This window comes from Bacillus rossius, chromosome 3 (genome assembly GCF_032445375.1).
Source record: "Bacillus rossius redtenbacheri isolate Brsri chromosome 3, Brsri_v3, whole genome shotgun sequence".
Classification (NCBI taxonomy): domain Eukaryota; kingdom Metazoa; phylum Arthropoda; class Insecta; order Phasmatodea; family Bacillidae; genus Bacillus; species Bacillus rossius.
In genome coordinates this window covers 52,735,126-52,759,546 of record NC_086332.1, presented here as the reverse complement: position 1 = coordinate 52,759,546, position 24,421 = coordinate 52,735,126, and the positions used below count along the sequence as shown (strand labels likewise).

General features: G+C 40.6%; 1 protein-coding gene across 9 annotated transcripts in view; it reads left to right on the top strand.

The window, feature by feature from the left end:
• The window catches only part of LOC134530695 (homeobox protein homothorax), a 689,928-nt gene that overhangs the window by 236,256 nt on the left and 429,251 nt on the right, over nt 1–24,421 (top strand). For 5 of the 9 annotated variants that reach the window (XM_063365778.1, XM_063365775.1, XM_063365776.1 and 2 more), the window contains exons 7-9: nt 1,242–1,268; nt 19,560–19,682; nt 20,949–21,081. In XM_063365778.1, the coding sequence (XP_063221848.1) occupies nt 1,242–1,268; nt 19,560–19,682; nt 20,949–21,081 (283 nt within the window). The remainder of the gene's footprint in view (nt 1–1,241; nt 1,269–19,559; nt 19,683–20,948; nt 21,082–24,421) is intronic. The other 4 variants (XM_063365782.1, XM_063365781.1, XM_063365777.1 and 1 more) reach the window with 3 other exon arrangements.

The following is a 24,421-nucleotide window of genomic DNA, read 5'->3' as shown; positions in this document are numbered from 1 at the left end:
TACCAATCAGTCAACTTGACATACTGTGAGCTTGGCACTCAGCGAACTTGGCATTTAGTGAGATTGCCATAGAGAGAGAGAGAGAGAGAGAGAGAGAGTGTGTGTGTGTGTGTTTCGAACCTGCTTTCTTCTCAAGTGTGAGGTTTTTCTTGATGTTCAGTCTACTCTGGTAAACTCTACACAATATACTTAATTGCGACATTAGGTCAACAAAATGCGGTTGGACTGAAGTGTTTGCAAGTTTTTACTCGGTGATTTCTTCTAGATTAATTATTTACATGTGGGATTTTGATGAATTTACTTAAACGCTGGGTAAATTTTTTCCACACACGGACATAACTTGATTTGTAAGTGATCGTGGGATAGGTTTAAACAAAGCTTGTAATCCTCTGGGATTTTAGCAAGGTACGTTTTAGAGATTAATTTGTTTCTAAGCTTGTAATTAGTGCACACACGCGCAAAAGTCGGGAAAATTCACTCCATATGTATACACGCATTGTGATAGGTGACTGGAAGTCTTACAAGTGAGGTCGGCTCCGTTTCGCGGCGCGCATTTTGCGTACGAAAGGTGTCGAAGAAAAATATCAGTTGTGTTTAACGTGTAGGATTATAATTTACGGGCTGCGTTCACCAAATCCGTTTCGCAATTATGATTTTTCAAGCGTTAAGTATGCCCCCACAATGGGGGGCTATTTAATTCCAGTGGGGCCAGCCCCCTGGCCCCCTGAGATTCACGCCCATTAGTACCAGTCATGTACGTGTACTAGGGAAGTACCTTTATAATTATGGTTATGTGTCTTATCCAGCAGTGGAAGCATAGAAAATGAACTTGAGTATTTTACGCAATTGGACTAAACTATAATAATTGAAATTATTTACCTGACTTGTTAAAAAGAAGATAATTGTTAGGATATATGCGAGACAGGAATAAACTACAAGAAATAATATTTTGTGCTTCTAATGTATAATAGTAAAACATCCGTAGGAATGACATTGCAAGACGAACAAAAACGTGAAAACATTACGATTCAAGCCAAGCCCTAATTGGAAATTTCGTACGCAGAGACCTTCATTTTGATCACTCGAAATTTTCCAGAGTTAAAGCGGACGTGCTCTCCAACCTCGACTGAATGTCCGACCGCGATTACCTTCATTGTTTCTATAATAGTTTGTGTGTATTTATTTTTATTTTGAAAAGCGCTGCCGTTATCCCCTGTACTATATTACTTATTTGTTTTCAGATGCTGGGGATGGATTCCATCGATAAGGTAGGACATCTATGACACACACACACAAAACAACCTCCCCTCTTTAGCGTCTCGTTAAGGATAGAGTAGAGGCTAGTGGTATACTTTTGACAGTAGATGTAGAAATGTCGGTGTGTGTTTCCAATAGTTTTCTTGGTACAGTATGGCGAAACCAATCTCATCCGGACTAGACATGGTGAATCATTCAGCGTTTGCCAAAAAAAAAAAATAAGAAGGAAGTTGTGGTCGGGAAAATCAAATTTATAAAGCATGCCCTATTTCGTTCCTTGATTACAGAAATTGTTAAACAAATTATAATTATCCGCTATTGTTGACTAAGTCATCTTAGGCAGTCGTAAATTGAGGCAAAGGAAAACATTTTTCCAAGTAATTTTCTGTAATGTTTTTGCTTACGTCTTCCTTACCTGAAGGTGCAAGCCGGGCCAAGTGTAAACACATGTTCAGAATTTTGCTGTGGCTATGTTAATTGTCATGTTCGCAGTTCTTACTGATCAGCAATTTTTATCACGTATCTAAACCGTTTAATCGGGTAGGCTTATCATAATCTACTGAAGAACCCAGAGGCGGTTAACTACTTTAATTTATGAGCCTTAATTTATTAGAGCCAGCCAACCTCAAAGATATTCGTCGGAATCAATTATGGTGGGGAATTGTGAAATAAGCCACATACATAAGCCTGGTAGTAAACTTATCTTGCCATCTGTACACTTGTATTACACTGTAAACGCGAGTGCCATAATTATGAGATCGTGAAATTACTGTAGCGTTTTGATACATTGTGGGAATTTTATTTCATTTGTTGTAGTTCATGGTGCTAGCGAGATACATATCTAAAAGAAAAGAAAAAGAACTTAAATTAAAAATTATAATAAACAATTAAAAATCTAAATGTTAATTATTTGAGGTACTGTAGTTGCAATATTGAGATTAAATTTCGTAATTTAAAGCATCTATTTCTGCGTTTTCTACGTTGTGGCTACCCCAGTAGGCAGATGTTTTTTGTTGCCTGCTGCAACAATCACGAAATTTTTGTTTTTTGTTGCGCGGGAAAATAAATCTGTCAACATATCTATAATAGTGTAAAAGGAATAACCAGAAAATTATACCAATGATTTATCACTCGATATGATACCACAGCAAAATGTTCATATATGGCCTTTGTTGGAGGCACTGTCTGCGCTAACGCTAGGTGGATGATTACTACACATGTCGCGAAGTTTGATACCACTTTCGATAGTCGTAGTTGAATTTTCTGACGGCCAGTTACTACAAAAATGCTGACTGGAGGTCGCTTTAAAACGTTTCTTGCAGTCATCTGGTACCTACGCGGAGAAAAAAAGTATAGATGTAGAAACCTAATCTCGATAATACCATAAGGAATATAAGGGCCGTTTCCTAATGGTTTGCCGATAAAACACAGCTGTTCACAGGGGCGTAAATCTTTGGATTCTCAAGGGATGCCCGTGGAAATTCGCGGGGGGCCCGCGCGGCCCGAGAGTTGCGCGTGGGTTTGAACCCACACAAGTCATCTTTGGATAGGGTGCTTGTATGGTGTGTACTGCCCATGTATTGCCCTAAATGCATACAATAAGCTATCAAATTTAAAATGTACAGAAATATATCCATAAAACAGAGTTTTGGCGTTAACGTTTATGAACCCCGTTTCACAATCACGATTTTGAAAGCGCAAGCGGGCCTCTCCAGTGAGGGGTTTCTTGATACCAGGCGGGGTTTTCCTGTGGTTTGTAACCAGAGTGCTGCCATCTGTGGAGGATTGTGTAAACCTAATTTCACAAATCCAAAAATTAAACTTTATATCTTTAATTGTTTATGAACTTTTAACAAGTTATGCAATCTTTTAGTAAAATTCCTTGTCCAAAATCAGGGCCAAAGTTGTTTAGTTTTTTTATTTCACGTCTTTCTCGTTTTTATCGGAACCATTTCATTATATAGGCCTATGTAGTTTAAAATTTTGGTCTGCAAATGGAACGATTATATGGTCGTTGTAGCTCCTCCAGCAGCGAATTCTAGCGGCGAGTGCGGAAACCACGTGTGATTCGCGTCCAGAAAACTAGTTGAAAACACAATTTGCGTATATTTATTCTGCTCGGCACTATTTTAAAGAATTCTACGTTAAAATTCGTGTCCGAGTTTCATGTTATAAGTGAATTTGCAACATGAGAAAATATTAATTCGCTCATTACCAGAGGTTAGATATTATACATCTCTGGTGAGTGCCGAAAGACTTGCTCACTTTTTTTGTTTTTCTTTCTTTCCACCCCAGTGTACAGCGTGTTCCTCAAACCGCCACAGCCTCGGGCAGAGTGCCTTCCTCGGAGAGCTGCTTCTTTCCTCCTCTGAACGTTTTAAAAGGACGGGCTCACCCCCCCCCCCCCCCCCAACCTAAACCCTCACGCAAACTACGTCACGGGCGACGGACCCATCTGCCCGGGCCGCAGCTGTCGCGGCTTTGTCGCGCGGCGGTCCCGGTGCGGCGAGGCCCCGCGGGCGAGCCCCGAGAGACCGCGGAGGCCTCACGCACGTCCATTGTGCGTCGCTGACCTTCCTTCCCCGAGCATCTTCCCCCCCTACCCTTCACCGTGCTCCTTCGAGCGCCTTGCCGTGCGGTCTGTGTGCCTCCGACTTAACTGCCCTTCTTTTTTATGCAAATCTCTTCTCCGCCCTCCTCCCCCTCATCATCAAAACCTATTATAATTCACATTAATTTTTACTGGCTTTTAGGTCTTTTTTTTTTGGTTCGTTTCTTGCTAGACTTCAACAGGCTTCTACGTTCAGGCTTACGCCCAGCTGAAGAAGTTTCCGTAATGCAAAGTCAAGTGAATATATATATATATATATTTTTGATGTTCATTTATATGATTTTTCAACATAATGCTCTTTCGTGAATATTTCTGTATCATACTGTAATTTTGTTTTGTAAATGGAATAGAAATATGTATGTAAAATTACAGATATTTGTACATTTGTACATTGACATGAAAACAAGTGTATCACTACAAAACAGTGTTCGCAGTAATGCTGTGTTCGGATTCTTACATGGGCATTCGTGCTTTGTGTTGTCTCAGTACCTCCAATAGTTAAAGTTAGGTATCTGTAAACCGTTTCCTGAATAGCTTTTCAGTATAAACTGCGCACATTAATAAGCAGGGTAAAACAAGTTAAAGTTTAGTTGTTGATTTTTCGATTATCTTTTTTCATAGGTTAAAAATATTATGCCCGAATGTACATCAACACAAACATAACATTCCGCGCCAATTTTTGTGAGAAATACTCTGTGTTATCTCAGAAAAAGTATATCCTATGTGAAAAAAAAAACTCCTAGTAATGTATTGTACAAAGTTACAATTATTTATTGTAGTATTACAAACTATTTCTTGGGTAACTGTTTTCTAAAGGATCTTTTGTATAAGTTCAGAAAATTATTTTTGTGCCCTAGTATTAACAAACACGTCCATATTTTTTTTCTCGTGCTTTCAACTGTTATTTGTTGATTTATTTGATCAAGTGTTGCTGTCATCTGCAGAAAACTATATCAGTCTATCTCACTTTTAAACTACGCAAGCCGTGCAACATCGATATTCTTCCGTTTCAAGTCTGGGATATATTCAGAATTGATTCAATAGGCGTTAGGGAATAGCAGTACAGCCTATATGGGGAATAGCAGTACAGCCTATATGGGGAATAGCAGTACAGCCTATATGTCAAATTAGTTTTGCAGTCAAAACACAGTATCATTGATGATTCTTTATTTAGCATTCAGAAATGAAATCTAATACAAGAAATGTTTGTTACGTGTTAAATCAGTAATTAAAATGGTCTTCCTGGAAGGTAAGCAGGGTACACGCACACAGACACACCCGTATGACGTTATTAAGCGACGTGGCGCATTACTTGAGAATCCTGTTCGAATAATGGTCCTTCCATCTCGATTTAGGCTTTCCATTGTTTCCCAAAATCATGCCAGGAAAATACTGGGATGGTTGCTTTTAAATATGCCATGGTTAGAAACAAAAAAAGTTGCCTTTTGAATGACCTCTAGGCTAGATAAATGTTCTTAGCAGCCTACTTATAAGACGTCTTAACTTAGTAGCCTGTGATTTGGTTATTCTTATAGCAGAGGGTTTCTAATTAGCCAGGAGTAATCCCTCTGAAATGTGTGCCAATATAAAAATTTGCTTTGATGTATAAATATTTTTAATTTATAGTATCACAAAATGAATTCACGATTTCATCCGGTCCCTAGCTGTACGGATACAATTTTTTTAAATACTTATTCCCTTCATCATCGTTCTGTGTAGTGAGTATCGTCTCTAATGACATCGCTGTAGACTAAACTTAAACAAAAAAAGAAAAGAATGTTTTAAATGTTTCGTTTATCTACTCATTCATTACTAATATACATTACGCACTCGGGGAAAACCCAAACGTTAAGCGGAAATCACGCATTGTTATTCAAAGACACACTAGAATGACTAACATACGCTTGACTAGAATCTTTATTGGTTGATGGGTAGGGCCATGTAATTTTCGCGGAAAAGATTTCTAGACCAGCTATGAGTTCATACTTGGTAGCATTTTCTGTGTTTCAGGTTGGCTGGGATTATTTCAGTTGCATGTCTGCTGTTAGCACGTCAGTCATAGCCGCCCAGTGCGGAAGCAGACTCGTTCTGAATGGCCTGGCCAAACAAGGAAACAATCGCTAGTGCAGGCATACTTCATTGCAGTCTAATGCGCGTTCCCCCCCACCCGAAATATACGTGCCGTTATTCATAGGAACTAAAAAATTCGCGGTATCGACGACCTTCAGGATAGAATACACAGTCCTCTGTATGCATGGACAAATAATGCCAGTTCATTAAATGACTTGTGAGTCATCTAATCTGGTTAGCCTGTGATTCCATACTATTTTGGTTGAGGGTTTCTTATTTTCCCTGTGTCGTTCAGATGAACTGTCAGCAAATATAAAAAAGCAGCTTAATGGTATAGGTATTTGAATTTTAGCCTATCCCGAAATTGATCCTTGATTTTTTTTTACTGTCTTACTTATTCATGGGTAGGTATTGGAAACATTTGCGGGTTCAATGACCTCCAGGATAGACTTCACGATCCTCTGCATACTTGGGCAACGTCACCTCTTCAATTGCTCCTGACCTGTGAGGTGCATCAGCGGGGTGACTTGTGATTTGATACTTCAATGAATGATTGACCAAGATTCCTCCAGATTAACATAGAACCAATAAAAGAAGCATAAATATATAATTATTTGAATTTAACATATCACGAGATGAATCCGCGAATTTATGATGTTTCTATTCGTAGGTGGATTTTCTTTTAACATCCGGAAAGACCGGAAAGCAATAAAAAGATACCTGGTCTAATTTTGTTCACATTATTGTGTAGTCCAAACGGAAGGAAAAATGTTTCACCAGCCAGTGCGTAAAATACATCGACTGGATAATGTACAAATGCGTGCGGTCAAGCCTGGAATAAGTAGATCATTCAACGCTTGTGCAGGTATCGATAAAGAGGGCTGAATGTTGAATTTAAGCAGGGCGTTCGGAAGCGGCTCGCCGCGCGAGGCAAAGGAAAACCGCTCGTCGCAGCGACAGATGCCCCCGTCTTCGCGTCCGTTGTTCGGGGCGCCCGAATCCAGTCGTCGTCGGCGCGAGGGGGTGTGTGCTCGTGAGGGTTCGGGAGTTGAGGAGGGGGAAGAAGCTATGGAACTGGAAGGCGTACCGGAAGTCGCGGCAGAATGCCGTGTAGGAGGTTCTCGCCGGGGTGTTTCCGGTTCGGGGTTTTGTTGGAGGAGCCCGCCTGCCCGCCTGCCCGCCCGCCTCCCGCCTCCCTCGTCTAGGCGAGGCAGCTGGCGGCCGGCGCGCGCCACCCGACACCTCGCCCCGCTTCTCAGGAGCGCCTACCGCCGCCCCTCCCCTCGAGCACCACGGACTCGTCTCCGTCCTATAGTGTTTGTGTGTACACGGGTCGTCTCAAAGTCAAGCCGAAAACAGTTGATAATAGGCCAGTAAATCACGATTCCGAATAAAATTAAACAACAAAATTCAATAACTGCCTGGTTTTCGATTTATAGGTTTTTTTTTACGTTTGAAAATTCCCACCCTGCACCAATACTCTGATAAGATTACTTCTTTCCCCCCTCCCCCTACTTTTGGAGGTCAAGCTCATCCAGATATCTGACTACTTTCTCGAAGTATGATTTTGGGGTCTTTGGGGAGTTCTAAATTTTCCTTTGAATAGGGGATTTCCCCCCCCCCCCCAGAACAAGGGATTTTTTCCCCCCTTGAAAATGAAACATTTTTAGCCTTATGGATTACTGTTGAACCGTTTGGGTGGTTGTTTATTAGCATAATCCAGAATCCAGCACCTGTCTCCAGACTATTATTTTCCTACTACTTTCAGATAAGTTGGAAATATTATGCTGTATTACCAAAACGAACACTAAATTAAAACAGTTGTTCTTAGTAGGTATTGGCCAATGCTCACTCTTTTTTAGGTTTACACGTTTCATGATGCTAATGATATGGTACTGATACCCAATTTAATCTGTGTATCCAGTTGTGGTCTTAAACACGTTCGGATTGGGAGAAAGTGTCGTTGGCTTCATAGCGCTTAAGTTTTCATAATGTGTAACACTTAAAAGTCAGTTTATCTGTTTTCCGTTCATCCATTCTGCCAGTGCTGGTGATGGAAATGCAGGGTAGGTGCTTTCAATACCATTTCCACAGGTGTGTTGAAAATCAACATGTGACATCTTGCCATTTTTTTTCTGTTCCTCGGTAGTGTTATCGGCCAAGTCTCGCAGAAAGTGCAGGGGAAGATAAGGAAAGGAGGAAGTGTTTTACACCACTTTCCGCTACCAACACCTGTCATTTTCTTGAAAGGTCTAGCGTTGCACAAGGCTAATGCTGCACGTATTCCCTTTTACAAATAAGGAACTCAGTGGACATCGAAATTGTTGTTTGGATGTTAGGCACGTAATACATCCCATTTAATGGGTGTTCAGTAATTTGGGAAAGTGATAGACATTTAGGCTATTTTAACTAAATTATGACGTTCTGAAAAGTAATCCATTTGGCCGTGCCGACATCCTTGCTACAGAAAGCCTACGAACCCCAGGGGACTCGAAGCCGTGGAAATCGGTTAATTTCCCGAGCATTAATTTCTCTTCTCGCTTATTAGGAACACTTATTGTTTATTTGCGATAAAGGACAGCAATCCAGTGCAGGAACTGAAAACTTTCTCGTCGTAGTGTGCCAGTACACACCGTACATTTATTACTAATGAGGAGACACAGGTCCGGAAGGATAGCCTAATTAATACAAGATTTACTAGCTAAAATTTATAATGTTATTTATAATGAAATTTTAAATGTCTATCCACGTATTAATCACACTCTCATAAGTCCACTGTTCACTCTCGCCACTGGAGCTCGGCTCGACAGTGGCTCTCTCTTACTGCTCGTCTCTCACCACGCACCTCTGTCCCAACACACTGCCTCGCACTACTCACGTATACCACACACCCAATAACCTCCCAGCACTGATGCACTGATCCCCGATCTGCTCTGCTCAGACTGTTTGCTTATCAGACAACACTGCGACACAGTGTGCCGCAAACTGTATTGTCATCATAGCAGTTGCGGGCCTCGTGGTCCGTATGCCAGAACAAAGCATCGAACCAAGGGCCCGCGAAGAGTTCCAGGCCGCGGATTGCCGCCCACTACCTCTTGTTTTAAAATAGAGTTTATGCTCCGTTCTTAGCACACGCTGTCGCTCATCGAATGGCCACTCACTCTCTTCACGTCACTCCCCCAGGATTACCCGGTATCGCCACCAATCTTGGACACCAATGTCTGTCACTCACAACCGCTCTTCAAGTTAGCAATGCCTTATACCTGTCAAGGTCCAGCCCTGGGAAGTGTCGCGTCGTTAAATTCCCACGAATTATTTTATTTTTACATTTTACATGGCTACACTTTAAGGCTTTTTTTTTAGTATCCGAACTTCAACAAAACTAAAAAAAATAATGTAGTTATATTTACTAAGTGAATTCTTTTTGCAGGATTAGCTGGTAAATTAGTAGCCTAATTTTAACATTTTCGTGCAGTATGAATAAGGATAAAATAAAAAACTGAAAAGTTTGGGATTTAAAGGCAATGCAGGTGGTTACTGAGTGGTATGTTTCAAATTTATTTTAGAAAATTTTATTAATTATATTCAATATTAATTTTATTTGCCGCGTAAGTCGTGCAAATAATTTTTTCCCTGAAGTATGGCATGTTTCATTTTTATTTTTGTGAGTAGTAGGGATATTCAGGATCGCCTTACAACAATTTGCAGATACGTTATCTAATAATCTATAGCCGGGTGGGAATTTTAAAACTTTGTACTAAATTACAATACGTTGGGGGGAAATTTCATTAACTTAGAAACTACGAAATTATTTTAATTTGAGTTTTTTTTTTTTTAATTCAAAGCCGTAATTATTTGGGCTATCAACTGTTCGTGGCTTGACTTTTAGTTCTGGGAAACTCTCCGTATGTGTGTGTGTATATATATAATATAAATGGAAGACGACGAAGCATAAACCTCGTGTTGTAGGTCAGAGCAGCGACGCTCGTGTTTTGTTCGTCGGCGAGGAGGCGACCGGCCGGGAAGGGAAGTGACGCCCGCGAGCCAGGGCGCTATTGAGTCGTCAGAGGGAGGCGGTCAGCCCTCCGCGTCGGGAATTACCCATGTCCCGATGAAGATAATCAAGGAATGACTACGAAGGGTGGAGGGGAGGACGAAAAAGGCGTCGGGAAAGTCTCACTCACCCTTTGTACCCCTCCGTCATGTTCCCCGTACCTCGACCATTTTTTTTTTAAAGCGTCGCTCTCACCTGTTCCGTTACCATGGCGACCCCCGGTCACCATCGCGCGCCATTGGTAGGCGGGCCCCGCTCTCATTAACTGCAATAATTATGCCACGCGCTCCACCCCCGCGCCATAAAAAATGCGTGTGCCTCTCTCGGTACTACCAGGGTGGGTAGGTTGAGAGGTAGTGGGGAGGAGGGGGGTTGCCAGATGACGCATAGGGGAGGGCAGACCACAACGGTTCTGTGTGGTGAGAACCAACCCCTTCTCCGTACAGCTCTGACGTCACAATTAACGGTCACACGTGTAATGGGAGTCTGGCTCCTGAATATGACACTTAGCGAAACCTCTCATCGTGACTTAAGGCAAAGGAAAATATTCCTCTTTTTGAATAACCTGAAAATATTTTGCTTAAATTTTACTTAACCCTATTCTGCAAGCGGCCGTTAGTCTCGTAGAATGATTTTAGTATTTAACAGCAAGCGCGTTTCATTTCATCAAGGCCCTTAATGTCATTTCAATGAGTGGAGCCAGAAATTACTGAAACAAAAATTTTGATCGCACTATTCAAACACATATTTATTTGTTACTCTTGTACGTGAGGAGACAGAATTTTTATACTTAAATTAGTCGTCAGGAAAAAAAAAATACCTGCGTCAGAATGAGATTTCAAATTGTACGCTTCGCTCAGGCATAGCCCGGTTGGACAATATACATATAACTAAAATAAAACTTATGACAGAAAATTATATAACTCTAAACACTGTTGTGTTATGTAAGGTAGCCAGTTATAAATATATGCATATACATGTATGTATTTGTGTGTGTATATATATATATATATATATATGCCATTACTGGTGTATGTCGAAAACAGTGTTATAATCCATATTCCCCATGGAAAAAAAAAACATTAAATAACCTTCCGCAGCCGGTTTGTTAAATCCCACGATTTATTGATGAAATCATCCAATCAAGTTGCTCGTTTAATTCATTTTTTATCTTCCCATATGTGTATTTGTAACCATTATATATTTTTTTTATAAATTAAGTTCATATTATAACTAAAATACATTTTGTGTTTCGTGGTCATCAGTCGTCATATTCCATAGTCCTTACATGTGTTGATATGAATGGCGTTTTCATGTCTACTTTCTGGTGGATTGCAGTCAGAAGTGCCGTACAGCTGTCGCTGCGCGCCAGGCCGCTGCGGACATTCTCTCGACCAGCTCTATACACTTGTCATTTAGACGTAAAGACAGGTTCGTGGGTGGCTTCAGCAGCGTGTAATGGAGCGAAATTTGGGCGTTGGTGTGAAAATATGAGGAGGGTCTTAAGGGCGTGCGCGAGGAGTCAAAGCCGGCGTTAAAAAGATGGGACGAAAAAAGAATAAAAAAAGTGGGTTGAAAAGATGCAAGAAGGGGGAAATAATGCTCAGTCATTCTTTTTTAATGGCAGCGCTGAGTCAGCAAGGGTCGCGTGATGGAGTAGACTGTCTTCGCGCGGCCTGTTGTAGCTGGGGCAGGTACAGTCGCCACGATCGTAGCGACCGGTCCCAGAGCTACAATCGCCAGTTTCATGTCGTGCTAGGAGGCAAGTCACTGCTACCAATAGTTTTGTTTCCTACTCTGTACTTTTTAAAAACTTTAATCTCAACCAAATGACGATAAATAAGCAAAAAAAAAAAACAATGGAAAAAAAAATCAAAAAATTGGTAAACTGACAGTTTGTAACTGAACACGTGAATCGAATATATAAAAAAATTCTTATTTTTGAAAGTCTTAAAGAATTTGTGACCCAGTTTGGTTCGCGGTGTTGGGATCCAAGAGCGAATTGTGTGTCTACGTTGGTACGACATTTTTTTTTTACTAACGGTAGAAGTGTTAAAGGGTAAAGTCCTTTCGGTCTTGGATTTGGGATGTACATTCTATGTACCTGAATAATTTAACCCCGTTATCTTCAACTTGCCTGTCATAGTTATAGCTCTAGTTGGCTTGGAATTAATCTGACACTTTATTCATGAATAAGTGGGTGTTTAGAATATAGCATGTTAACATTAACAAGGAATAATAACGGTCTTAATGGGATAGACATAAAACCGCGTATGTTCTTTCGAATGAAGAATTATCGCCCGAAATGCCAGCACGGCTGAAGTCCCCAGCCAGTGTGTTGTATGGTAGCTAGCCGAAGGCTATGACTTGCAGCTATACAATCCCAGGCCTTGTGTTGGTATCTTCAACGAGTATCTGCAAAACCTGTGATCCTACCATACCTAAAACCTCAACCAAACATCGAGATTACCAAGCACATTTATAAACACGCTCGTCGTATATTACTGACGACGTTCATTGTTGTTGAGTCTAAGTTACAAATTTATATACAACTTTATAAATTAATGTGCATTACCCTGTCGTTGGCTATTAAATCACCTGTAGTAAATAATTAATGGAAGGAATGGGGCTCACGCGAGCCTTAGTTTTGTAAAAGGCATCAGGCATTAGTATGCACGCTCATGCGCGCGGTAATGATATCGAAGCATGTACTCAGCGTTGTTCGTGTGGGGCAGTGGCGACGTGGCAAAACATCGAAAATGGTTTATTATCGTGCGCGTCGCCGGCGTTAATGCGCTGCAGATTATCGTACGCGATAAATAGCTTGTGGCTTTGTGGCGGAAATAATTGCCGACGTCCGATTTCGCGGGCTCTTAACCCCCTCTACCCCGTCTTCTGGTCGCACGATGGCGACAGGTCCTGTTTCGTTTTACGCTTGGTTTAAACTAAAGAATAAGCCATTTTATTTTTTTAGCAGTTCGGTTGTGGCTGTTCTCCAAGGGAGATGTTTAAAGAGGATTACCACAAAAGTAAGAGTTGGCTGCATTGTATACAGATATTTATCACGATGTGATTAGTCATTGATGGATAGAGACCGTAAAATACACAGATTCATTTCGCGATAGGTTAAAATTCAAACACGTATACATGTGCGATCCTTCTACTGTTGGCACACAGTTCACTTAGAAGACTCTAGGCAATGAGAGACTCTCGTCCAAAGAAGTGTCGAATCACGGGCAACCCAGTCTAGACAACTATCGAGTCAGCAGCCAATGGGCAGGGGATATTTGCTCGAGTATATGTAGAGGACTGTGGACTCCTTCCTAGAGGTCATTGAACCCCCGAATTTTTCCGCTCCCTATTCATGGAGACCTGAAAAATTCGCATTTTAATTAACATTTAGAATATACTCCAAACTTCTCTGCATACTCGGAGAAATTTCAACTGTTCATTGGATGCAGATTTGAGAGACGTCTCAACTTGGTGGTCTGTGATTTGATACTGCCTTGGTTGAGGGTTTCACATTGGCCCAGAATCCTTCCCTTAAACTTAGATCAAATAGCAAAAACAGCACACAAGAAAAATTGTTTAAATTCCTACCCATCATGAAAGGAATTTGCGAATTTTTCCGGTCTCTAGTCATTTATATAATTCACGCGATGGATACAGTTATTTACATTATATATTAAATTTCACACTTATTGAAGTTTTGAAAAATTATGATATATGTGTGTATATGTATATATAGTTTCAACGGCTTTCTTTCCTGTTGCAGCGATACGTCCGTTATTCTAATAATTCCCGTGGATTGAATTTAATGTTGTTAACAGGCATGGGCGTAGATCATTGGCATAGGCCAAGGACACACGGGAAGGAATCAGCTGTAGCCTATTGCATGGAATCCCAGAATATGCCTGAATATATTTCGGGAAACAGCGGAAAACCCGACTTTTAGCCCGGTTCCAGTCTAGTGTTGTAATACCATCGAGACACCTAACTCGGAACGACGATATAAGAAATCAAGTGGATATAACGCAAATTCTTGCGTTGAGGGCATTTCGAACCATTGAGACTGCTGGGAGTAGAGAAGATCAGCAGATGGAATAATTGTTTATATATGTTATGAACCGTGTCATTGCGAGAGTCTTCTATGAACAGTTAAAACCACCGGTTACGATGTAACAACTAAGGTTGAACCACTTAAGCTAATTGAAGGATACCGTCGCATTTCTTTGCAGTAAGACGAAACATCTAACACAGCATGGCACATGTGTTTTTAACTTGGTTTGCTTTTGAGCAGCATGCGCGGAAAAAAGGTGTCGGCCAATAAGTAAAGCTTTGAAAGCACTGAATGAATGTCTAATTAGGACGAAAGGGCGTGAGTGAGCAGTTTCAAAACCCAAATGGGTGCAATAAGTACTTAAATGAAGTGATAAATCAGTTTTTGTTATTTACTAGCATTCAGAATTAAATACGTGAAATGCTGTGTATCGGTTTTTTATTAAATCGCGACAAGAAAATCTATTAAAAAGTAATCATTTCCTCAAAAAAATATGAAGAAACTGGAATGGTTATAGCAATAATTTAGGTAGCGTGGCATCTTAGATTGTCAGAATTTTATCAGAATTTTTTTTAATGTTAGTTTTATGAGCTAAGTTGTTTCGTGAAGAAGGCATTAGATTTTACTTTGTAAAGTACCGTTAAACAAAGCTTGCTTTCATTCTGAGTTATTAACTGTAACTTTGGGGCATTTTTTAGCTCCTAATAGTGGACTACGTGATACGCATTTGTCAGCTGTACCGTAACAGCGCTGACGATCAAACAGCTTGCATGACGAGAGCAAGTTTTTTTTTTTTTTATGTTGTACTTGCCTGCCGAATTCTAGTCTAGGTTGGGCACGTGGGCTCCTAATTAGATAGTCACTTAGTGGGCAGTGCAATTAGCTGATTAATTACTGATTACGGCCGGCGTGGGTTCTCTCCTGCACCTGCTTTCAGCAACAAGAGAGAAAGGGAAGGAAATCTGGCAACGTTGCCACGTTCCTCAGGTCAAGGCGTGTCACCCCGTGACGTCATCGTGCCGTCTTCTCGCAGTGCGCGACATTCCGTCAGTATTGCGTTAAGTTTAGAGTTCTTATTGGTCGATAACAAGGTCATATTCTTTGGCGGGTTAGGCCAGGTTTATAAACTACACAAGGGACGTAATGACACATAAACGCAACATGTAACCAACGCAAGAAAATCATGGTCGTTTATACAGAATGAAAGACGCAAAACGTCACTAACCCTACAAATCCTACAACTTGAAATTGTAAAATAGTACATAAACTATCTTCCACTGGCTTCTTTTGATAATTAATGTTTAGTTTGAAAACATATCAAAATTTCAATAATTTAATTTTAAAATTATATTTTCCATTACTGTGCAAAATTTTTATAATTGAAAACGTCATGTATATAATAAAAACAGCACTTGACCTTCTATAAACATCCGTCTACATCTTTAAAAGTTTTCGAAACATTTTACTGCCTTTATGAAAAGCGGAAACGCAAGTCGAAACGCAAGAAATTAAAAGTTGGCCAATGCTTGCGCTACGTTTTGGCGTCTTGCGTTGTTTATAAACGGTTGTTTGAAAATGTCGTTATTAAAATTTTTGTAATTATTTTTTCTCGCATTTTTTAAAGTCGGCCTTACACGGGATTGGGTAACCACTTCTCTCTGTATATAACTGGCTGATGATCGTCAAAGATTTGACTAAAGCACAAATATAGTTCAATATTAAACTAATTATATGTATGTGTGCTTCAGGTCTACTTTGCTACTCAAAGAATCCGCGAAATAATTGTATCTCAACCCATTATGTATATAACTTTGGCTATAAGCTTCATGACTGCATCCATTCGCAAAATACGAAAATCAACCAGTCATCATTAGTTGGTTGACGTCACTGAATTTGCGAAACTAGTAGCAAATCAAGTATTTTCGGTTACTTCCTAAATTTAAATACTGCATTTTTTTTTAAAATTATTGATCATTTTGTAGAGATGATAAATGTTCATTTAGACAGAGTGAGAATTGTGCTGTTTTCCTTTAAAAAAAAATTCGCGTTAAATAAACATTTCAAAGGGGTCTGGATGGTATCACGGTTTGTGTAGCTGTTTTTCGCAACAAACAATAAAATTGTCAGTTAGTCTTAAAGTGATATACAACTTAGCCTTTATTCAAATGATAATGCTATTTTTTAGGGCCTCTAGTCTTTGCGCGTAGAGAAACAGTTCATACAATTCGACGAGGAAGGCATCCGAATGCAAACCTCGCCAACGACTCTGCTGTTGGACAGGAAATAACGAAATCTCTCTCTCTCTCTCTAACCCCCCCCCCTCCCCCCCTTACTTTCGACAAAGTGACTCGCCGCGTCGCATCGCTCAGAATACGGCCTGGCGCGTTGATGCGAGTGACGTGTTCGCGAATCTTCGCCCTTATCCGCCACCCTTTTTTCCACTATTTTCCACCTTATCCCTACCCCCATCTATCCCCAACGGACGTAGCTGTATTTTTCACATCCTGACCCGTATTTATGAGCGCCGCGGTCCCCTCCCCCCCCCGCTCTACTTACGACCTGCGCTGCGGCGGGCGTCTGAGGACGGGCGTCCCCCGAAGTGAAGTGTCGTGTTCGCCAGCTGCCTCCAGGGACCTGTGGCCTTCCCTCTTTCCTCTAGAGGGAGGAGGGGGAAGGCGTCATATTCACTCTCGTCACCGGGGACATCCGGCGCTGAATATTCGCGCGTCACTAACCTCCCCCCCCCCCCCCTTCTCTTCTTTTTTCTTTTCGTAGCAGGGTCAATTTTATTGTTTCGGTGACGTCTGCTGGGATCATGCATTTGCTCGCTCTCTCTTTTCGGTAGATTTTCATTTCTTCACTTGGTCCACGAGGCCTTTAGAGGTGGTAGTACTCAGCGATACAAATCAAGGACACGTAAATGGGGAAGATACCGGCCATGGCTGAGGACAGAAAAAGATTCGCGTTTTGAATGACCTCTGGGATGGACTACACTGTCCTGTGTAGTATAATCGCGAAAACGTAACCTGTTTATTAGCTGCCAACTGGTGAGTAGTCTCAACTTAGTAGCCTGTGATTCGGTAATTCTTTAGTTGAGGGTTTTTCATTGGCCAGAAATGTTCTCTATATCTATTAACTATGTGCCAACCGTGGCATTCGTTTATAAATATGAATGGCGTACAGAAAGGATACCACAATTTTCTCTGGAGTGATTTCAGGAACATTAAAAAACCGTGTCTCTCTGACTACAACGCCAGTTATACAAGATGGTGCGCTGGTTTAGGCTTGTCGCTGACATAAATATTAAATAATACAGGGCCAAGTATGCTGTCTTGTGGCACCTGCATTTATTGGTTTTGGTCAGGTTTAGAGCCTTTTGCGAAGAGACTAAATGTTCTGACATCCAAGTATGAATCAATTAGTTTTATATAACAGTCGAGTAATCCTGTATGGTAAAGTTTATATATTAGGCCCACATGGAAAAACATATCAAAGAGCTTCTTTCCATTGGGCGGGGAAGTAATGTAGCTTAAGAATGGCAGCTAAGTATTACAGTGTTTCATCAGAAAGTTGTTTGAGAACGACAAATCGAAAAAATCTATTTGCTCATTAGACTGCAATAAGGCATGCCTTCGCTAGAGATTGTTTCCTTGTAATTGGCGGCCGTCTACATGAGAAGCCATTGCGCTATTGGTCCGGGCCATTCAGGATGCGCTTGCTTATGCACTGGAGGGCTATGATTGGTGTGCTGACATCACACATGTTCCTGAATTAGACTTAGCCGAACACGAAACACAGACCATGCTACAAAGATTTAACACAAGCGGGTCTGGAAATCTTTTCGTGAAAAATTCACGGCCCTACTTATAATTGGAACCGTTGACTCGTCTCGAATGTTCACCAAAACTAGGGGGTGGCCACGTCTGCGTAATTACATTGTAACCGGTTGAAGCCGTTATTTCAACTAATGGTCTGCGCCAAAAAAAAAAAAAAAAAAAAAAAAAAACATTGGTTGAAGTGCGGTGTTAGCATTGTTAGAAAAGTTTTAAATCACTGATTTTTTTATGGAAACGACTGTTCAATAACGCCGGCGATTCAGGTTCATACTTAGTAACCATTAGACGTGGGCAAAAACGTTTCCGCAAGGTTTTGGGCTGAACAGTATAGCTGTCCGTCATTCTTCGAGAGCGGCTGACCAGTATGTTGGGTTGGGGAGGGGGTGTTTATGAAGCAAGCTGCATCGTGCTTGGAACATTATTAACGTATCTGACCGAACAAGCTGCTCTTATAGATTTTTGCGTAATCTTCTAGCGTCACTTACGAAATTGTTCTCACATCTTTGGTTACCGTTGAGGGAAAAAAAATTATTCGTATAAAATTTTATACTTGAAACTGAGTCACATAATGTTTCTCACCATGCAACCCACGATGCATCGCGTTACAACGCACTTAAATATTCGCGTTCCCAGTTGTTTATAGACATCTGTTGGCGTCCATATTTTCCCCCAGAATGCTTGCAGCCTCCGTTAAATTCGCAATAAATTTGTGTAAGTTGAGAGCAGGCTTAAAATTTTACCAGGGAAAAAATATGTATAGTAAAATAACGATTTTTTTATACTTTATTCCTAATATATTTTATTGCTCATAATTCCAGTGTTAATACGTCTGTACAGTTTTATACAAGTATTTAATCAGTTGTATTGTTATCATAGTGCTGATTTAGGTACGTTGTGTACGTCGACGCTGAAAGGTAAGACTCGAGTATAGTCTGTAACCTAACCAGGTTTTGTAGGCTATGTTAGTTCACTATCACATTAAATGATTCTTCTTAGTCTCTTTTAAGTATTACTGTAGTGCATGTGTATGTATGGCTGATACTAGTACCTCTTTTGGGAATCTATAATGGTTTCTGTTTTCCGTGCATTCAGTGTTTTTGAAAACGCAGGGACACGAAGAAAGAGAGAGTGTACAGTCCTTGGTACATTTTTGCGGTAGTTTAGATGTTTCAAATAAACTATGGGAATTTTTTTCCTTTTTTAGTTTAGTTTTTGATTGAGTGCAGATACAGGCCCACGCCATATTTAGTTCTTATAGTGTTGAAAATTTTTAACTCTTCTTTTGGTCTATCATTTTTTCCTTCTTTAGAATTGTGTGTTTTTCCACTGTAGTGGCATTTTATATCCTCTCAATTATTTATATCGATCTTACAGAATAAAACTTATCGTAAATAAATCCTTTTTTCGACGTCTCATTTAGTAGGATTGATTAGCGTGTCTCAAAGAGTTCGCAGTCATTTTTTAAGTTTTTTAGTCTTCTTTTCTAATTACATTCCGACGCGAACGCTCTCTATCGTTTCCTTGTGCCCCTGCGCCCTGAAAAAAAAAACAGAGTTTGGCTGACGTAACTTTTTAAAATGGAAACGTTTTTGTTCAGTATTTCGTCTACTGTGTGTATGCTACCGTTGTACACAGCTTGGCCCTATCTCTTTTTTTTCCTTCTTTTTTCAGGGCGCAAATATCCACCCCCAAAATTATTCGCCCCAAGAGTACCAACGTTTGGCGCAACTGCACTATCTCCACGTAAAGAGTCTCGAGTGGGCAAGCCACAACTATCACCAGACGGACGATCAGGTAAAGGGATAGTTGCTTGTGCCCTTGACGTCCCTTTCATTTAGTTCGGTATTTTCCCGTAGGCGTTCTGTTTAAATTATCCATGTTGCTCTTTACTAACACTACTATTCCTGGCGCGTTGTTGGGAAAACGAAAATTGAAATTGGATCCAGCAATAAACTATGCAGTAAAGAAAAATGCATAACGTGTTCGACTGAAAAAAAAAAACTTTCAGTTAGTCACAGCACGGATAAATTAACTTTGAATAAATCACTTGTTTGTATTAATCATCTTTCCGGACGTACAAAATGGTGCGTTTAGTAAGCATGGAAGGAGTAGCCTTTTCAACCATGTACATTAGAATTGGATGTTGATTTAGACTTTAGATAGTGTAAAAAATTATTTAATTTCTACAATGCCTTTTAATACTGTTTTTTAGTATACATAATTAGATGTAGAATATCATCTTATATTTCTCCTGATGTTAGAATTAGTAGTTACTGAGTGTTTTATGGAACTGTGTAGTATGCATCACCAAAATAAGGGGGGAGGGGGAATGAAAACGTCCTTGCCTAAACAAGGAGATAAAGTACCGCAGTGAAATATTTGGGGGAAAATAACCTTAGTATAATTACACTCCAAATTGTTACTTTCAATCTTCTCACAAGCTTGAGACCTTCAGAAAAGCACTAATAATTATGTGTGGAAGACAAAAAAGAGGAGGGGGTAGTTATTTATTTGTCAGCTAGGTATAATCCATAGGCTAGGTGACTTATGATTGGGACCCGTAGATGTCTGTAGAGCAGTGACTGATCCGTAGGTGGTGAGATACGCGGAGAAAAGCCAAATTGCTATCGGTAACGTCTACTTTGCGTTCTCTTGTGCAACATTTAGAGGTTGAACCCAAAGGGATACGAGCTCATGAGAATTAGCTGGGGAGCCAGGTTAAGCAATGGCACAGCCTACGATAGCCTGTACCTCGGAGGCATAAAACACTATGTCACAAATACCAGATAATTCAAGAAAGATGTTTAAAGAATTTTAAATAGTGCCTCACTCTTATACTGTAGATTCCTGGATAATCCGTAAATCTAAGGGGATTTTTTTTTAAAACATTGTTTGAAAAAAAAAAGACGTGTGGGAGAGTCCAAAAGTATGCCCAGCTTCTCCCTCCCTACCTAGTGGAGCTATGGTGATGTTTGGCCGTTGCTTCTCGTGGTGCTGGCGCCATGGCCACTCCTCCCTTGTAGAGAGGCGCGCGCGAGAGGACTGTTCGGGCTGTTGCAGAGGCCGCCGTCGTCCTCCCTGTCGTACCCCGGCCCCGGCAACGACGACGTGAGGTCGCCCGGGTCTGGGGGCACGCCTGGCCCGCTGTCCCAGCAGCCCGCCTCCCAGCAGAGCGTCGACAACTCGGACCCCGGTGAGTGGGCGCGCACTCTGCGTTTTTAACACTAAACGTTAACACGTCAAATCACAGATATTTGTACTTTTCGTATATTTACATACTACACAGAATTATGTTCGGTCTGGATTCCTATCCGGGTAAAAATTATTATGCTCTGTATTGTCCCAGTGCCTCAAATAGTTTAAATGTTATTTGTAAACCGTTCCCTGAATAGATTTTCAGCATGATACAACAAAATAAATCTAATTGTTGAATATTCGAATATATTTTCAATGGTTTAAAAAATATAATGCTTGAATAAAACATGAATTAAATTTTCAAATTATACGCCAATTTGATTAAGAAATTCTCAGAATTACCTATAAAAAGGTTTTTCATGTTTGGAGAAATAACCGAAGCCATGTGTGACAATATCTTTCTTGCAGTATTACAAACTATTTATTTACAAAAGGTTTCCAAAGGAATCTTATGTAAAAGTACAGAAAAATTTATTCTCTGTGCAAGGAAGGTTTATTTGAGGACCATCCAGCCCTTAAAGGGCGATGCCTGGCTGGCGCCTTCGTCTCTACGTTATAGGCACAGAACTGACGCGCGATCTTAATGTCGGTACCGGACCTCCATGAGACTTGAGGCGGGCACCCTATCATTGTATGTTGGAGTATTAAAGATAAAGACTCCTTGCACATCCCCATACCATTTAAAATGCTGCGTGTAGGATTTTTCACATCAAAAACCGTTCCGAGAAAACAACCGTTTTAGCCTTTTTCGCTGTCCAAAAAAAACACACGTTTAAACGAAACTATGGAACGAATGCAATTCGTATTCAGATAATTTTAATAATAATAAATGTTGAGTGGTTTGTAAATGCGTACCCGGAACTTTGCACGCCAATCGGCGGCCTGGCCTGGCCTGGCAGTTTCCTCAACGCAGCCATTATTAATGTGCCACAAGCTAGGCATTGCATTCTTGTGGGACTTACCACGTGTGAGCTATTGCAGAGTATATGTAGGATAGGTCACGAGAATATTATTTCCAGCAGCCTTTATTTTTTTTAAATTCCATTTTTATGACACCTCTCTGCAGTTGACAGTCGCTTATGAATAAATATATATTTAAATCGAGAGGCAATTTTCTTTAAAAAATATTCTAAATTTTCTAACATAAAAGTCGCCACTTTCCTCAGAATAGTAAATCTTTTCCGTATGAGTTTAATTTTTGTTCATTATTTATAAAAAATTCCCTGTGACATAAAATGTAAGGATGTTTTTGTTCAATAATTTTTTAATGTAAGATTTTGCAAGAAATTCGAGTTAAAAGATTCTGAATAGGTTTTGAAATCGGTTCACCGGGTATTTGTAGACACCCTGCGTCAAACTTATTGTTTATCATGATTTTGGAGATGTCAACCCCAGCTTGATAATAAGAGTTTTTTTTATGTATACCACACAGTCTGTTCCTCTTTGAGTTAAACAGGAAAGTATTTCGACAGATTATTTCAAAAGATTTTTTTTGCGAAGTGCCATTAACTTTTTGATGATTACTGCATTACTGCAGCACATACACGATAAGCAATAAAGTGAAGTAGAACTAAGCATTTAAAATATGTAATTTTAACTTCTGTGAAAACAGCCATTTATATTTTTATTAAATTAATGATATACTAAAAATAAAGATTTTTAAATCATCAAATGTATAAAAATGGTTAATTGAAAACTTTATTCCAAATGATTTCATTCTTTCAGTACATTCTTGAAATAGTATAACATTTTTCCTTTAAGTTCATAAAACCATTAATTAAGAATTTGTTTATTAAAACCACAAAATAAAAAAAACCATATATTTTAAAATACTACCCCCTTAAAATTAAACGAGCTATTTAACCATTGCTATAGTCTATGTAATGTAATTTGTCTAATTTGACAGCTTTAAAAAGTAGTACCAATGGTATAGAGTATCATTCTTTCAACAATGTTTGTAAACAACTTCGCGGGGTTGTTATTGTTCGTAAACAAACAGCATGTGCAGCTTTGCAAGTGACAGTTGGGAAATGGGTTTCTTCTGGTTCTACTTTTGACAACAGTAAGATTTAAAACAAAGAATATACCATAAAAACCCCTGTGTATTTGCATTTTGGTGTGATAGAATTTAGGGGTGGGAGGGAGAAAGGGGAATGCCCAGAATTTTGAAGTAACCGAGGACGGACGATGCATCATTTAAACGCGACCTCGAGTCAAATGTCATTTCTTGTCCGAAGCGAACCGAACCGTAGCGCGTTTGGGCCGTGCACGCAGGTATGTGTTTCCATTAGCAATGGCACCTGTCAATCCTCCTGGCGAAGCAGATGGTTCGGATGCTCCTCTCTCTCTCTCTCTCTCTCTCTCCCTCCCTCTCCCCGACCGAAAGAGTCGCTCCTGGTCGCTTATTTCCAAACCCTATATTGACTCGCCGACTTGCCCTTGAAGTCTTATGAAAGTAATGTATTTTTATCTTTAACTTAATGGAGAGGGTAGGGAAGAAAATCTGAGTCGGCTTAAAAAAAAAATACTAGTTAACATATAGGCAAGGGCGTGCGTTGTGGACTACTGTATATTTTGAAATAGACTTAGAAAATATTAATTAAGGAAGCTCCGATGGTTCAAAATTAATAATTGTAGACAATGTAATGAACGGTGAAAATTTTGAAACAGACTCCCCTTCCTTGCGACCTCCAACAACATGAATCTTACTCTTCCCCCGCGCGTGTCGTCTAGCTACGCGGTCATCTCCCTCCCCTCTCCATCCAGAGGCCCGACCAGTGAGAGCGGAGTTAAGGCACGCGTTGGCGAGTCAATCTAGGGTTTGGAAATACGGCTCCGGGGCCGCCGCGTCGTGTCGCCAGCCCGTAAATACACTCCCGCCTCGCGCACGCGCCGCCGTGAGCGAGTGACAGCGGGGCGGTGCTCGCCCCAGGAGCGTGGGAGTGTGGTGGGGGGGGGGGGGGGGTGGACGAGTGTCAGGTGTGAGCCGGCCGGATCCCGCCACCGCGCACGCGCGCCGCTGACGAGGATTTATCGTTATGGCGCGTCGTTGATCCCGGGGATAATTGGCCGACTCGTAAATCCCGATTTCGCACGTCGCCGCTGTCCGTGAGCCTCCCTGCGAGCCCGGTCCCATTGTGATTACGCCGAAGAGCAGTCGGGGTTGGGTTCCCGAGGAAGGGGGGGGGGGGGGGAGGACTCGCCGCACTGTTGCAACAAGCCTCTCTCTAGTCCCGTTCTGCTTTGATCACAATTAACCACTCTCGATAACCGAATTTATTGCAGGGGAAATACCAGTTCCCATATTTTGTTTAATTAAATTAATTTAAACCGAATCC